Source organism: Palaemon carinicauda, chromosome 40, assembly GCF_036898095.1.
Source record: "Palaemon carinicauda isolate YSFRI2023 chromosome 40, ASM3689809v2, whole genome shotgun sequence".
NCBI lineage: Eukaryota > Metazoa > Arthropoda > Malacostraca > Decapoda > Palaemonidae > Palaemon > Palaemon carinicauda.
The window spans coordinates 1030188-1048961 of NC_090764.1; the positions used below are offsets into that span (position 1 = coordinate 1030188).

The 18774-nt window shown below is 30.0% G+C and overlaps 1 protein-coding gene across 1 annotated transcript; it reads left to right on the forward strand.

The window, feature by feature from the left end:
- The first annotated feature begins 200 nt into the window (after positions 1–200).
- Positions 201–18156, forward strand: LOC137631948 (zwei Ig domain protein zig-8-like). The gene is made up of 7 exons (XM_068363947.1): positions 201–314; positions 10733–11088; positions 11459–11669; positions 12423–12553; positions 15285–15368; positions 16317–16401; positions 17937–18156. The coding sequence occupies exons 1-7, from the start codon at positions 254–256 to the stop codon at positions 18098–18100; spliced, it is 1092 nt and encodes a 363-aa protein (XP_068220048.1). The 5' UTR covers positions 201–253; the 3' UTR covers positions 18101–18156.
- Positions 18157–18774: the final 618 nt, after the last annotated feature.

Sequence of the window (18774 nt, forward strand, 5' to 3'; positions counted from 1 at the left end):
ACCCCATCACTTGTACTTCGGATGTTGACTTTACCAAGTGATGTTCTATACTATTCAATTTCTCCATTATGCTTCTAGATTCCAATTTTATCATTATATGAAATAGATTCATATACTGGAAATAAATATTTAAATTTATATGTTAGAAAAACAAATAGAAAAAGATTCAAGGAAAGAGTAAGAAATGAAATTTCAGATTAGTAGAAAGTACAGAGAGCCAGTTGATTGTTAGCAAATATTTTTATCATACGAAATGACGTGGGATTATAATTCTGTGTGGGTGTTATTTGGAGTTTTGCATCTCGTCTTTGTAGGTAAGACAATTCAACATAAGATAAGATGAAATAATAGATTTTGCTTTTTTTTTCATTACGAAAATTAGTTCAAATCTGCATACGTAATTTCAATACTGGGATATTATTGTTTGTGGATTTTAACAGGGTTTAAATTTTTTTTTAACAATAATTTAAACATGACATTAGAGGCAACTTATAAGATAATTTAACATGATATAAAATAAATAATAGATTTTGCTTTTATTTTCATTGTGAAAATGAGTTTAAATCTACATACGTAATTTCAATACTGGGTTATTATTGTTTGAATATTTGATTATTATTTAAACATATAATTCGAGACAAACAATAAGATCATTTAACATAGGATAATATAAAATTAACAACAGATTTACTTTTTTTAAATTATGAAAATTAGTTCGAATCTACATACGTACTCAATACTGAGATATTATTGTTGATGAATTTCAACAGGGTTTAAATATTTTAATATTATTTAAAAATGACATTACAGACAACCATTATGATATTTCAACACAGGATAATATAAAATCAATAACAGATTTACTTTTTTTTTAAATTATGAAAATTAGTTCGAATCTACTTACGTCACTTCAATTTTGGGTTATTATTATTGATAAATTTTAACAAGATTTAAATATTTGATTATTATTTAAACATGAAATTAGAGACAAGAAGGTTTTGCAACTAGGGTTGTAGCTTGGCTTGTAATAATAATAATAATAATAATAATAATAATAATAATAATAATAATAATAATAATAATAATAATAATAATAATAATAACAAGAAGGTTTTGGTAATGATAAAAATTAGTTCAAATCTACATACATCAACTCAAGATTAAATTATTGTTATTGGTGCATATTACTGGGGTTTAAATACTTATTTTCATAATTATTTAAACCTGGCATTACACTTAATGTTAAACGTTTTATTACATATCTGTTCATTTTAACCAAGACACCTATAATAAAACATAAAATATTTTAGTTTTATCATTTTATGTCAAGTGTTACCTGTTTCTTTCTCGCTTGAGGGTACACTCAGGCACATAATTCTATCTTATTTCTCTTCTCCTTATTTTCATTTTATTTTTATAGTTTATATACGAAAGATATAATCTAATATTACTGCTCTTAAATTATTTTATTTCAGTTGTTCATTACTTCCCTTACAGTTTATTTATTTCCTTGTTTCCTTTCCTCACTTGGCTATTTTTCCCTGTTGGGGCCCTCGGATTTGTAGCATCCTGCTTTTGCAACTAGGGTTGAAGCTTAGCTTGTAATAATAATAATGATAATAATAATAATAATAATAATAATAATGATAATAATAATAATGACAATAATAATAATGATAATAATAATAATGATACTGCTACTACTACTACTACTACTACTACTACTACTACTGATAATAATAATAATAATAATAATAATAATAATAATAATAATAATACTACTACTACTACTAATGATAATAATAATGATACTACTACTACTACTACTACTACTACTACTACTACTACTAATAATAATAATAATAATAATAATAATGATAATATGACTACTACTACTAACACTACTGCTACTACTAATAATGATAATAATAACAATAATAATGATAATGATACTACTACTACTACTACTACTACTACTACTACTACTAATAATAATAATAATAACAATAATAATGATAATGATACTACTACTACTACTACTACTACTACTACTACTACTACTATTAATAATAATAATAATTGAAAATGGAAGGGAAGTGGTATACTTGGTCAATTTAGTTCAAGCAGATAAAGTCTTTTGGGTTGTCAAAGATTATTTACCACAAAAACATAACTCACCAAGATATCTATAGTCAATTCTTTTTAGTGAGGCAGATTTGCACCGACTCGCAGGGGTGCCCTTTTAGCTCGGAAATGTTTTCTGATCGCTGATTGGTCGGACAGGATATTTCTAACCAATCAGAGAGCAGGAAACTTTTCCGAGCTAAAAGGGCACCGCTGCGAGTCAGTGCAAAGGCGCCTCATTAAAAAAAATTCAGTATAGTCAGGAAACACCGTGGTAAGACATAAAGTCTCTACTTTAACATGTATCAATTGGCTAGGATTTTCATGCACTCAAATATGAACCAAGTTTGAAGTCTCTGTGATAACGATGTCCAAACTTATGGCTGATTACATGAATTGGATATTTTGCTTGACCGTGACCTTGACCTTTGACCTTAACATGTATTAATCGTCATGGATTTTCATACACTCAAATATGAACCAAGTTTGAAGTCTCTGTGACAACGATGTCCAAACTTATGGCTGATTACGTGAATTGGATATTTTGCTTGACCGTTACCTGGACCTTTGACCTTGACCTTCCAAAATTTAATCATGTTCAATTTTTTACATAACAGTTACCGCCTGCAAGTTTCATTACTCAACGATTAAAATTGTAGCTAGGATGCTGATTACAAACAAACACAAGAACACACAGCCAAGGGTTAATCATAACCTTTCAACTTTGTTGGCGGAGGTAATAAAACTTGTAGAATACTATGCATTATTAAACCTTATGAAGGACATGGCAAGGCTTAGAATTAACTGCATACCTAGTACTTCATACAGGATGATATAGTCAGTGAAGATCTGAATGCAACGGATGGTCAGAATTATAAACAATATTATGCAACGTTCAAAAGCTTTATGACATCAGTTATTTTAAAACAATATTTTTGTAGTTTTATTTTAAGACAATATTTTTTTAGTTTTTTGAAGGAAAGTCATCAGTATTTATATGACTGAAATGTCTTTATTTAAAGATTGTGATTCTTTTGTATCGATGCCCTGAAGATAGCCACGAGTTATAGGTCAAAATAGCTGTAATCAAAAGTTAAATAAATGGAGAAGCATGGTAATAAATCATGTCTTTTCATTCATAATTCTAGACTTGAAGACAGGATAAGGTACTGAAAATTGGAAAATTGGAAAAATGCTGCTTTGAAATAACTGATACCACAAGTGCTTTAGTATTTAATAAAATATCTATCTATCTATCTATCTATATGTATGTATGGTAAACACACACACACACATATATATATAAATATATATCTATATATACATATATACATATATATACACACATATATATATATGTATATATATACATATATTTTTACACACAGAATCTTTATATACATATCTATCTATATATCTTCATGTATATGCATGTGCATTGATATATATGTATATGAGCATATGTGTGAATGTATATGTGTATGTGGAGAGAGAGAGAGAGAGAGAGAGAGAGAGAGAGAGAGAGAGAGAGAGAGAGAGAGAGAGAGAGAGAGAGAGAGAGAGAGATCTACTAAAATAATTGATTTTAGTAGATTCTCTCTCTCTCTCTCTCTCTCTCTCTCTCTCTCTCTCTCTCTCTCTCTCTCTCTCTCTCTCTCTCTCTCACACACACACACACACACGTAATCTATTTACTTAAGTCTTCACATATTTTCTACGTCTTTTAGTAAAAATAAAGTTTTTTTTATAACGACCCAGACATTAAATACTTATGAGAATCAATAATATTTATCTGTATATCGTAAACTTAATGAAAATATCTACATCTTACCATTTTACCTGATAGAATTATGTTCAGTAATAATTGAATAATATAAACGATCAAAGAAAATGTATTAAAATGATTGAGCAAATATCTACAAGTTGAGAGATGAATTCGTTAATGTAAAATGATCTTGTCTCTCAGATTTTCTCATTTCTAAATTGGATCCAAAATCACTCGTGCATTTCCTGAACATTGCTTTGATGTAATACCAAAGAACGTGATGTAAAACTGATGCCTTTTAATTATTATTATTATTATTATTATTATTATTATTATTATTATTATTATTATTATTGTTTTTGTTGTTGTTGTTGTTGTTGTTGTTGTTATTATTATTATTATTATTATTATTATTATTATTATTATTGTTGTTGTTGTTGTTGTTGTTGTTGTTGTTATTATTATTATTATTATTATTATTATTATCATCTAAGCTACAACCCTAGTTGGAAAAGCAATATGCTATAAACCCAAGGGCACCAACATTGAAAATAGCCCAGTGAGGAAAGGAAATAAGGATAAAGATAGAATAGTGTGCCCGAATGTACCCTCAAGCAAGAGAACTCGAACCAAAAATAGTGGAAGACCATGGTACAGAGGCTATGGCACTACCCAAGACTAGAGAATATTGTTATTATTATTATCATTATTATTATTATTATTATTATTATTATTATTATTATTATTATTATTATTATTATTATTATTATCATCTAAGCTACAACCTTAGTTGGAAAAGCAGGATGCTATAAACCCAAGGGCACCAACATTGAAAATAGCACACTGAGGAAAGGAAATAGGGATAAAGATAGAAAAGTGTGCCCGAATGTACCCTCAAGCAAGAGAACTCGAACCCAAAATAGTGGAAGACCATGGTACAGAGGCAATAGCACTACTCAAGACTAGAGAATATTATTATTATTATTATTATTATCATTATTATCTAAGCTACTTCCCTTGTTGGAAAAGCAGGATGGTATAAACCCTAGGGCACCAACGTTGAAAATAGCCCAGTGAGGAAAGGAAATAAGGATAAAGATAGAATAGTGTTCCCAAATGTACCCTCAAGCAAGAGAATGTACCCTCAAGCAAGAGAACTCGAACCTAAATTAGTGGAAGACTATGGTAGAAAGGCTTATAAACCCTATGGCACCAACATTGGAAATAGCCCAGTGAGGAAAGGAAATAAGGATAAAGATAGAATAGTGTTCCCAATTGTACTCTCAAGCAAGAGAACTCGAATCCAAGACAGTGGAAGACCATGGTACAGAGGCTATGGCACTACCCAAGACTAGAGAATATTATTATTATTATTATTGTTATTATTATCATTATTATTATCTAAGCTACAACCCTAGTTGGAAAAGCAGGATGCTATAAACCCTAGGGCACCAACAGGGAAAATAGCCCAGTTAGGAAAGGAAATAAGGAAGCGGATAGAATGATGTGCCCGATTGTACCCTCAAGCAAGAGAACTCTAAACAAAGACAGAGAAAGACCATGGTACAGAGGCAATAGCACTACCCAAGACTAGAGAACAATGGTTTTATTTAGGAGTGTTCATCTCTTAGAAGAGCTGCTTACCATAGCTAAGATTCTTTTAGTGAAATTCTAATTCATGATCACTTAAATATCTGAGATATTAAGTTTAAGGGTTTGAAATTTAGAGGAATATGACATAGATAGGTTACTTATATTAGTTTAATAATTGTAGATTGAAAAATTCTATATTTCATGGTACTTACTGGAGCAAATGTGGATGGATAGAGATTTCAGGACTCTACTTAAAAATCACCTGATATTGGCATACAACTAATACAGCACCTACTTATATCAATGAATTTGTTAGGAACAGTAATGGTATTAGTAGTAGTAGCGATAGTAACAGTTTCGGTATTAGTCTTATTTGATGTAATAGTAGTAATAATAGTACTTCATATGATGGTGATGATAGTAATGATAACGATAACAAAGATAGCGGCATGACGACGCGATCAGCAGCCCGGCAGCTTGCCTGCGACTGAGACTCTACCGGCGAGCACCTCAGCCAATCAGCAAACTACTCGGGACTCCCATGACCTCTGAACGGCAGTACAGCTTGCCTGACTCTGAGCTCCGGTTAGACAGTAGATTGGCCAATAAGCACAACGCAATGGGAGCCCTACCTGGACCCACTCAAACTCTATTTCCACCCGACTTTGACGAGCTTGAGTGGAGTAGTGGCCTGACTGCAACGGAGACCCTCCTAGCGAGCGCCTCAGCCAATGGGAGAGCAACTCTGTGCCAGATTAGATACATGCTCCACCCTGGAGCACCATTCAGCGATCAGCGTGTGATGAACCAGCTCTATATCTTTCAGCTAGACTTAGCCTGACAATGAGAGGAGATACCCGGCACCCCCTTGTAACGCGTAGAAGCCCAACTTTATTGTACTGATTATGAAGAGTTTACTTCTAGTGATATTATAGAATTTTTCTATGTATTTTGGCCCCCTCCTACTGAAGGCAAACATAGGTACTGGCAGAATGAAGTACTGAGGAAAAAAGGAAAACCTGAACTGAGGCAGCCATCATCTTTAATGAAACATACCTTAAAGAGGGTCTACTACGAAAATAATTTTAATCAAAATAATTACATTGTACTCTTTGCTCTGATTCAGTATGGTAGAAAAATCTTTGAACCATGACATTATATCTTGAAGGCTAAACAAAGAAAGAGAACGAGTTTGCAATTCCTTGACAAAATCCTCCAACAAGGTCATAATGACCATTTTATCTATTCATTTCCTCTTTTTAAGGTCTCTTTTTACTGTCGCCATCTTCTTTGCATTTGATATTAAGGAAAGAAGTGCATTTTGGTGCCTCTTGAAAGCAGCGATAAAGGCAAATGTCATCTTCCTGAGGCCGAGTTTGAGAACATTTAAAACAAATTGAACTGTATTCCTCGAAGCAGAATGTTCATATTTCGAGAACTGGATTCTTGAACAATGCAAGTTTTTTTTAGTTCTTTACCATAATGTTTCTTTAACAAAGCAATTTTCTACCACCAGTTGGAAGAGAGTTTTGAAGTTTCGAATATCCAAACGCTAATGAGATTGTCGTGGATGCAATTTAAGGGGGGGTGGGTGGTTGTAAAGAGAGAGAGAGAGAGAGAGAGAGAGAGAGAGAGAGAGAGAGAGAGAGAGAGAGAGAGAGAGAGAGGGTCTGATACGAAAGGAAAAAGTGAGGGAAAACGAAGCTGTCTCTTTAATTATCTTAAAGAGAACAGCTGAGATCACAATTCGTGGTTTCTCTTACTTTTTTCTGATTATGATTTTAACATTAACTTGATAATAATAATAATAATAATAATAACATATATTATTAATATGGATCATTACTATTATTATTATTATTATTATTATTAATAATAATAATAATAATAATAATAATAGTAATAATAGTAATAATTATGATTGATAATAATAATAATAATAATAATAATAATAATAATAATAATAATAATAATAATAGTAATAATAATAATAATAATTATGACTAATAATAATAATAATAATAATAATAATAATTGTTCTTAATAATGATAATTATTATTATTCTAAATGATAATAATAAATAATCATAATTAATAATAATGATAATAATAACAACAATGAAATCCTGATCTTGAAGTTTTTGGAATGTTTATAATCTAATGATACTTGAGACTCTGAATGATATATCATACTTAAGAACGAGTTCTGAAGATACTATACTCAATTTTTTTTTAATGAGGCGCATTTGCACTGATTCGCAGCGGTGCCCTTTTAGGTTGGAAAAGTTTCTTGCTATCTGATTGGTTAGAATTATCATGTCCAACCAATCAGCGATCAGGAAACTTTTCCGAGCTAAAAGGGCACCCCTGCGAGTCGGTGCAAATCTGCCTCGCTAAAAAGAATTGACTATAAGTACTATACGTTTAAATCATACCTTAACGTGGTGAAAGGTTTGTGTATCGCCATGATCAGGGAAGCTGTACTAGTCAGGGCCTCCTATACTTGGTTGGTTTGCTGTGAGTGATCAGACTAAAGTCTCCCACCATCACCAATCCACAGTGGCCAGAGTGGTGATGAAATGGCCAAACCCCAGACGTGAATAAGGACATGTCTAAGGTCTTTGTCCTGCAGTGGACTAGAAACGGCTGCATTTGTTGTTGTTGTTGTTGTTGATGATGAGGTTGTTGTTGTTGTTGTTGTTGTTGTTGTTGTTGATGATGAGGTTGCTGTTGTTATTGTTGTTGTTGTTGTTAATGTATGATATCCAAATAAATGACAAATAATGTATGTTCTCGTATTTCTGTCTTACGTAACATTTTTATATCAACGATGAATATATATATATATATATATATATATATATATATATATATATATATATATATATATATATATATATTTATATATATACTGTATATACATACATACATATATATATATATATATATATATATATATATATATATATATATATACTTTATATATATATATATATATATATATATATATATATATATATATATATATATATATATATATATATATATATATATATGTATATATATATGTATATATATATTCTAAATATATAAAATAAATTACGAGTAACATTTGAAATCAATGGTAATGCATTAACAGCTGATGTGTATTTTAGTTACCAAAAAAAAAAAAACCTTTATAACAGTAATAATATGACTTACCTTTCACTTATCCATGTGATGAGTTCACTCTGCAGTGCCATAGCCTCTGTACCATGGTCTTCCACTGTCTTGGGTTAGAGTTCTCTTGCTTGAAGGTACACTCGGGCACACTATTCTATCTTATTTCTCTTCCTCCTTTTTTAAAAGTTTTTATAGTTTATATATGAATGAATGATTTACTTTAATGTTGTTACGTTTCTTAAAATATTTTTATTTTAATTGTTAATCACTTATCTTATTTCCTTTCCTCACTGGGCTATTTTTCCCGATGGAGCCCTTTGGCTTATAGCATGCTGATTTTCCAACTAAGGTTGTAGCTTATCAGTAATAATAATGATAATAATGATAATAATAATAATAATAATAATAATAACGATGATGATAATGATAATAATAATAACAATATTATCATTATTATTATTATTAATAATATTATTATTGTTAATAATAATTATAATAATAATAATAATAATAATAATAATAATAATAATAATAATGATAACAATATTATTATTATTGTTGTTGTTGTTGTTGTTGTTGTTGTTGTTAATAATAATAATAATAATAATAATAATAATAATAATAATAATAATAATTTACTTAGAACTGACACCTTCAAGGGACTTGGTGGAACTACAAGATGATATATAGCTTGCCAAAAAGAATAGTAACTCTTTGAAGAAAATACCTTTTCTCATGTTTAAACGGTCAATTAGGATGAGAGTAAACACTGGTTATTGATAATAATTGCCAATTCAAAAGTTGGTTTAGTTTTCTCCCAAGAGAACACATATATGTTTTTATTATCTGCATATAATTTTAAATGTGTTTTGATAATCCTAATTATTTATACTCTTTTATTTCAAACACAAGCAAAATATTTACCATTTTCGTCCTTATGGTAAATGTATTTTTTACATCTTCATTTAATTACAAATGTTTGATAAAGTCTACGGACTAAACGCTCCCTATTTCAAACGTTGGCCGTGAATTAATCTACTGTATAATAATATCAGTTGCTAAAATTTGGTTAAAATCCGGAAAGAAATTTTGACGTAATCCTTCTTACAGACAAACAAATAAACCCAGGTCATTTTATAACCTCCTTTGTGGAGGTAATAAACAAATAAACTCTTAAGTTCCTTGACTTCATTATCGATTATTTCTATATCAATAATTTTAACCTTCCTTTTTTATTTATTTTTCAGTATTTCTTTTTCTCACAAGAGAATCCATTGTCTACAGCCCATCACATCAAATAAACTCTTAAATTTATTGACTTCATTTTCAATTAATTGTATATCAATAATTTTAATCTTCCTTTTTATTTAATTTTTAATTAAAAAATCCTTTTTGTTCCCCAGGAGCATCCATTCTCTACAGTCCATCACATCAAATAAACTCTTAAATTCACTGGCTTCATTTTCAATTAATTCTATATCAATAATTCTAATCTTCCTTTTTATAAATTTTCTAATTAGAAAATCCTTTTTTCCCAGGAGTATCGAATGTCAACAGTCCATCACATCAAATAAACTCTTAAATTCATTGGCTTCTTTCTAGATTAATTTTATATTGATAATTTTAATCTTCCTTTTTATTTGATTTTTAATTAAAAAATCCTTTTTGTTCCCCCAGGAGCATCCATTGTCTCCAGTCCATCACATCAAATAAACTCTTAAATTCATTGGCTTCTTTCTAGATTAATTTTATATAGATAATTTTAATCTTCCTTTTTATTTAATTTTTCATTAAAAAATCCTTTTTGTTCCCCAGGAGCATCCATTCTCTACAGTACATCACATCAAATAAACTCTTAAATTCATTGGCTTCTTTCTAGATTAATTTTATATTGATAATTTTAATCTTCCTTTTTATTTGATTTTTAATTAAAAAATCCTTTTTGTTCCCCCAGGAGCATCCATTGTCTCCAGTCCATCACATCAAATAAACTCTTAAATTCCTTGACTTCATTTTAAATTAATTCTATATCAATAATTTTAATCCTTTTTATTTAATTTTTCATTAAAAAATCCTTTTTGTCTCCAGGAGCCTCCATCGTCTACAGTCCATCACACCAAATCCCACATAAAAGAGTCTCAAATGGCAGTATGCCCTTTCATAGAAAGCATCACCATCACCTCAACGGCAGAAAAGGTCGAAGTAACAGCAACAGCATCGGTGAATCCTCCTGGAGACAGCTGGAGGTCAACCTCAGCGGGAGCAGCAGTAGTCCAGTGCAGCCGATAAAGCCGCTTCTGGATCTGAGCTCCGGATACGTGGAAGGAGGCGATGGGAATCCTTCGCTTCCTACGTTTGATGCCGCCACGCCTAAAAATGCATCCTTTTTGGCAGGGCAGTCCGCCTATCTTCACTGTCTCGTTCATAATTTGGCTAATAAGAGTGTGAGTAGTCTTTTTTGTTATTTTGTCTTCAAAGCAAATAAAAGATTCTAAAGTCAATTCTTTTTTAGTGAGGCAGATTTGCACCGACTCGCAAAGGTGCCCTTTTAGCTCGGAAAAAGTGTCCTGATCGCTGATTGGTTGGCTAACACAATTCTAACCAATCAGATAGCAAAATTGCTTATTGAAGTATCATGTTTTACACCTAAATCATTGTCAAAACTATACTAATGAATTCTACGTCCAACATTGTTATCATTACAAAATTATATATTTAAATATATTTTACACCTAAATCATTGTCAAAACTATACCAATGAATTCTAAATCCAATATTATTATCATTACAAACTTATTTCCTACCTGTTCCCAGGTTTCCTGGATAAGACAGCGCGACCTCCATATCCTGACAGTAGGCAGATACACATATACAACAGATCAGCGTTACCAAGTCATTCATTCTCAGGGTTCCAAAGACTGGATACTGAAAATCAAGTACGCCCAGGCTCGCGATTCTGGCAACTATGAGTGCCAAGTCTCCACGAAGCCAGTCATGACGTATGTTGTTTATCTCAATGTTTACAGTAAGTAGCGAGTTTTGGTAGTGACTCTTATTATTATTATTATTATTATTATTATTATTATTATTATTATTATTATTATTATTATTATTATTATTGTCTTCATTTTTATAATTATTATTATTATTATTATTATTATTATTATTAATATTATTATTATTATTATTTCCATTATTATTATTATTATCATTATTATTATTACTTTTATTATTATTATTATTATTATTATTATTATTATTATTATTATTATTATTATTATTACTACTGTTATTATTATTATTATTATTAATATTATTATTACTACTGTTATTATTATTATTATTATTATTATTATTATTATTATTATTATTATTATTATTATTACTTGCTAAGTTACAACCCTACTACTACTACTACTACTACTACTACTACTACTACTACTACTACTAATAATAATAATAATAATATTCAAATCTTACCTCGATCTTCATGACACTTCCCCACAAACTCATTGTTATCCAGGGTTTAAACTCGAGCATGTGCCAATGTGGCCATTACCTTAAAGGCTTCTGCTTTTTACCTTAGAATACCTTAAAACTTGTTCCAATTTCCTTAAATTTACCTGTAAAACCATGAAAATTTCCTCAAACTAAGGTAATTACCTTAAATGTGTAAAAAACCCTGTTGCTACCGAAATTACCTTAGAATTACCTGTGAAACTATGCAAATTACCTTAAACTAGGGTAAATACCTTAAAAGTTTATCTTCTCTCCACAGCCGTAGCCAGAGCCGAGATCATAGGATCCCCAGACTTGTACGTAGACGTAGGATCCACCATTAACCTCACCTGCGTCGTGGCTCATAGGACAGATCCTCCGGAGTATGTTAGGTGGTTTCATAATAATGAGGTAAGGATTCATCTCTACCTGTTGAGTTATCATCAGCCATTCCCTGGCGCTCCCTGGTCCTACCTTGGGTGGAGATATGGCTGTCGCTGATCATATGGATATGTAGTCAGTTTCTCGGGCTTTTGTCAGTATTATTATTATTATTACTTGCTAAGCTACAACCCTAGTTGGAGAAGCAGGATGCTATAAGCCTAGGGGCTCCAACAGGGATAATAGCCCAGTGAGGAAAGGAAACAAGAAAAATTAAAATATTTTAAGAAGAGTAAAAACATTAAAGTAAATATCTCCTATATAAATTATATAAACTCTAACAAAACAAGAGGAAGAGAAATAAGAGAGAATAGTGTGCCCGAGTGTACCCTCAAGCAAGAGAACTCTAGCCCAAGACAGTGGAAGGCCATGGTACAGAGGCTATGGCACTACCTAATTAGAGAACAATGGTTTGATTTTGGAGTGTCCTTCTCCTAGAAGAGCTGCTTACCATAGCTAAAGAGTCTCTTTGTCTCGGCCTTTCATGAGCGACTTATTATTATTATTATTACTTGCTAAGCTACAACCCTATTTGGAAAAGCAGGATGCTATAACCCTAGGGGCTCTAACAGGAAAAATAGCCCAGTGAGGAAGGGAAACAAGGAAAAATAAAATATTTTAAGAGTAAAAACATTAAGATAAATATCTCCTATATAAACTATATAAACTTTAACCAAACAAGAGGAAGAGAAATAAGATAGAATAGTGTGCCCGAGTGTACCTTCAAGCAAGAGAACTCTAACCCAAGACAGTGGAAGGCCATGGTACAGAGGCTATGACACTACCCAAGACTAGAGAACAATGGTTTGATTTTGGAGTGTCCTTCACCTAGAAGAGCTGCTTACCATAGCTTAAAGAGTCTCTTTGTCTCGGCCTTTCATATGCGACCTAAAAGAAAAGAAAGAAAATATGTTAGTTAATGGAGTACTGTGGTATAAAGGCTCTTTGATGTTGAAATTAGTAGAATACGTTAGATATAACGAAGAGTTGTTCAAGAATTATTCTCTGGAAATGAAATTGACTGTTACATATTCATATCTATAATTGGGGTAAATAAATCGAGTACCCAATTCTCTTAAATCGTGCGTCAAAAGGGAATTGAATTATAATCTATAAAGGTGAGAAAATGAATTGACGTGGGTGTAATTGACCGTATCTAACTGGGGGAAAAGTTTAAATTCCTAATAGAATATATCACGCTTGGGAGGATGAATTCAAATTATAATGATAAATGAAATTTTCAATCCGTTCTTGTGGGGTGACAAGAAGAGATAAGATACGGAATGAGGTAATTAGGGGCACCACAAGAGTTAGAGAACTATCAGATAAGATCCAAGAAAGTAGACTGAGGTGGTATGGTCATGTCATGAGAAGAGATGAACGGTATATTGGGAGGAGAGTGATGTGGCAGGCATGATAATGTTGAGATGGATGTGTGGGGTGACAAGAAGAGATAAGATACGGAATGAGGTAATTAGGGGCACCACAAGAGTTAGAGAACTATCAGATAAGATCCAAGAAAGTAGACTGAGGTGGTATGGTCATGTCATGAGAAGAGATGAACGGTATATTGGGAGGAGAGTGATGTGGCAGGCATGATAATGTTGAGATGGATGTGTGGGGTGACAAGAAGAGATAAGATACGGAATGAGGTAATTAGGGGTACCACGGGAGTTAGAAAACTATCAGATAAGATCCAGTAGACTGAGGTGGTATGGTCATGTCATGAGAAGAGATGAACAGTATATTGGGAGGAGAGTGGTGGAAATGGAGGTACAGGGAACGAGGAGGAGAGGGAGACCAAATCGAAGGTGGGTGGACTGTATCAAGGATGACCTTCGATCAAAGGGATTATCCGGTGATGAAGTGTGGGACAGAGGTAGATGGAGAACGCTGGCCAGAAACATCGACCCCACATAGAAGTGGGAGAAGGTGCAGACAAAGAAGAAGAAGAAGAAGATGCCTTTGATAAGAAATAAGTAGATATGATATCTAGCGTGAAGGATAAAATAAAACAAGCTTTGGTAAGAGGCTTAAAAGGCTTAAATGTCACTCATGAATAGCAGAGGAAAAGGACAATGACATTGCCCTATCATGCAGGACAATGCCCTAGAGACTGACCTCATTATATATGATCAGCGCCCAATCCCCCTCTCTACCAAAGCTAGGACCAAGTAGGGCCAGGCAATAGCTGCTGATGACTCACCAGATAGACCTATAGGCTCCTTTAAACCCCACCTGCTTGATAGGGCAATGTCACTGTCCCTTGCCTCTGCCATTCAGAGACTGACCACATTACATATGATCAGCGCCCAAGACCCTCTCCACCCAAGCTAGGACCAAGGAGGTCCAGGCAATGGCTGCTGATGACTCACCAGATAGACCTATAGGCTCCTTTAAATCCCACCTGCTTGATAGGGCAATGTCACTGTCCCTTGCCTCTGCCATTCATGAGCAGCCTTTAAACATTTAATTGCTGCTAATGAAAAAGTATTCAATTTTTTTTTATAACCTATTTATGCTTACTTTTAAATCCTAACTTTCCTCAACTAAATTGATTGATTGATTGATTGATTTAAGGGTTTCTGGCATTCTGACATCTAAGGTCATTGACCCAGATCAACTGAAGAGCAGTGTATGTTAAACTCACCTGAGAGATGAGCTTTTTCTAGATTTGTTTTAATAGTTATTTATTTTTCAGTCAATTGAATATGATTCGCCTAGAGGAGGCATCACTCTACTGACAGAGAGAGGAAAGACCACGACGGGATACCTACTTATTCAGGTAAATATATATATATATATATATATATATATATGTATATATATATACAGTGTATATATATATATATATATGTGTGTGTGTGTATATACTGTATATATATATGTATGTATATATATACATATATGTATATATGCATATATGTATATATATATATATATATATATATTTATATATATGTATATATATATATATATATATATATTATATACACTCGTATAAATATGTATATATTTGTATATATATAAATGTCTATATATACATATATATGTGTGGGTATATATATATATATATATATATGTATATATATATATATGCTTGTATATATATATATATATATATATATATATATATATATATATATATATACACGTATACATACACACATACATGTTGTATTTTTATGATTTGTTCTACAAATACTTATAAGAATGCTCATACTTTCATTGTGAAATTCTCTATCAATAAATCAAGTCCTCATGATGATGTATTAAGACAAAATTCTTTGATTTGCACTTTCTTAACCATTATTATTATTATTATTATTATTATTATTATTATTATTATTATTATTATTATTATTATTATTATTATTTTTATTATTATTATTATTATTATTATTATTATTATTATTTTTATTATTATTATTATTATTATTATTATTATTATTATTATTATTATTATTATTATTATCAATATTATTATTATCAATATTATTATTATTATTATTATTATTTTTATTATTATTATTATTATTATTATTTTTATTACTATTATTATTATTATTATTATTATTATTATTATTATTATTATTATTATTATTATTATCATTACTAATATTATTATTATTATTATTCTTGTCATTATTATTATTACTATTATTATTATTATTATTATTATTATTATTATTATTATTATTATTATTATTATTATTATTATTATCATCCTCAGAATGCACAGTCTACAGATTCAGGCAACTACTCTTGCGCTCCTTCAAACACAAAACCTACGACACTGAGACTCCACGTTCTTAAAGGTAAGTTAAGAAGAATAACCAGGTGTTGATTTCTTGTCTGATGTAAGCATATATCCATTACTAATATTAATTAACATATGATAAACATAGATAGAATTATCTTTTGATATCATATGACTCATCATTATCATTTATTTATTAAAAAAAAAATAAAAAAAGCATATATTCATTACTAATATTAATTAACATATGATAAAAATAGATAGAATTGTCTTTTGATTTCACATGACTCACCATTTTCATTCATTCATTCATTCAAAAAAAAAAAAAAAAAAAAAAAAACATATATCTATTACTAATATTAATTAACATATGATAAACTTAGAATAATGTTTTGATTTCATATGACTCACCATTTTCATTCATTCATTCATTCAAAAAAAATATATATATATATATAAAAAAAGCATATATTCATTACTAATATTAATTAACAGATGATAAACTTAGAATAATCTTTTGATTCCATATGACTTACCATTTTCATTTATTCAAAAAAAAAAAATAGGAAAAAAGGCATATATCAATTACAAATATTAATTAGAAAATGATAAACATAGATAGAATAATCTTTTGACTCCATACAACTCACCATTTTCATTCCTTCATTCATTAATTCATTAAAAAAAAAGAAAAAAAAAGGGAAAAAGAAAAAGAAACATATATTCATTACTAATATCATTTAACAATAGAATAATCTTTTGACTCCATATAAGTCACCATTTTCATTCATTAAAATAAAAAAAAAAAAAAAGATTTGCTTACTAAGATCTTTTACCACCTTTTTATATTAATTCTTTAATAATCTGTAATCTTAACACTATTAAACCAATGTAAAATTCCTAACAATTTTATGTTCTTTACACTCTATCATTTTCAAACTAATACTTCGACTTTTTAACACGATTAAAAGAATGTAAAATTCCTAAAAATCTCACTATCTATCATTTTCAAATTAATACTTCATTTTTGAACACTATTAGAATAATGTAGAGATCCTAAAGAATCCATGTTCTTTACCCTCTATTATTTTCAAACTAATACTTCGTTTTTGTAACACGATAAACAATGCAGAATTCTTAAGAATTTTATGTTCTTTACCTCTATCATTTTCAAACTAATACTTCGCTTTTTGAACACTATTAAAAAAAATGTAGAATCACTAAGAATTTCATGTTCTTTACACTTTAATTTTCAAACTAATAATTCGTTTTTTAAACACCAACAAAACAATGCAAAATCACTAAGAATCTTACGTTCTTTACACTATTATTACAAACGTTTCTTCTTCTTTCTTTTTCAAGGGGAGAATCCAGCTGCCATGCAGACGAACGTTCTTTACACTATTATTACAAACGTTTCTTCTTCTTTGTTTTTCAAGGGGAGAATCCAGGTGCCATGCAGACGAACGTTCTTTACACTATTATTACAAACGTTTCTTCTTCTTTGTTTTTCAAGGGGAGAATCCAGCTGCCATGCAGACGAACGTTCTTTACACTATTATTACAAACGTTTCTTCTTCTTTGTTTTTCAAGGGGAGAATCCAGCTGCCATGCAGACGAATGGGACGTCACGAATGGAGGTCCTTTGTCTTCCAAACATTCTCTGTCTCGCTGTATTCATTTGGTCTTTGTCCTTTCATTTCCAAACGTTTAGTAAAAGGATATATGAAAGGAAAGTAAAAGGATATTTGAAATGAGTTTTGGTGGAATGTTTTCCAAAGGGTAATTTTAATTTCTTATGGTGTTATTTAAATTTTTTTCCATTATATTTCTATTGTATGATGTATATTTATGTTTATTCATTTTATTGTATTTTCGTTGTATAATGTATATTAATGTTTATTAATTTTATTGTATTTTCGTTGTATAATGTATATTTATGTTTATTCATTTTATTAGGTTTTCGTTGTATAAGAGGGTATTAATATATGTTATACATCTGATGAAATATATCATAAACGAATTTGGATACTTCTGATATGAAACGATTGAAGATATATCACTACTCTGATGAAATTTTCTTTTAGGTTAAAAGATTGATGAAGATAAATTGGAGAAAAAATGTCTCAAAGAATTTTAACTGGAGATTTCTAAAGAAATTCCCGTATATAATATTTTTCATGTTAATATTTTTAGTAAAAATAATTTTTTTTTTTTTGTAATTTGAATTGGTTTTCAAATAATATGATCTTTGTGAATAAAAAAAAAGTTTTTATAATTTGTAAAGCAAAATTATATATTAGTAATTCCTGCATAGAATATTTTTCATGTTAATATTTTTAGTAAAAATTAATTTTTTTTTTTTTTGTAATTTGAATTGATTTTCAAATTTCATGATCTTTATGAATATAAAAAAGTTTTTATGATTTTT

Coding starts and splice junctions, on each gene's coding strand:
- LOC137631948 (XM_068363947.1), top strand. CDS start 254: ATGACGTGGGATTATAATTCTGTGTGGGTGTTATTTGGAGTTTTGCAT. Junction 15,369..16,316: donor CGGGATACCTACTTATTCAG/GTAAATATATAT, acceptor TATCATCCTCAG/AATGCACAGTCTACAGATTC. Junction 16,402..17,936: donor GAGACTCCACGTTCTTAAAG/GTAAGTTAAGAA, acceptor TTGTTTTTCAAG/GGGAGAATCCAGCTGCCATG.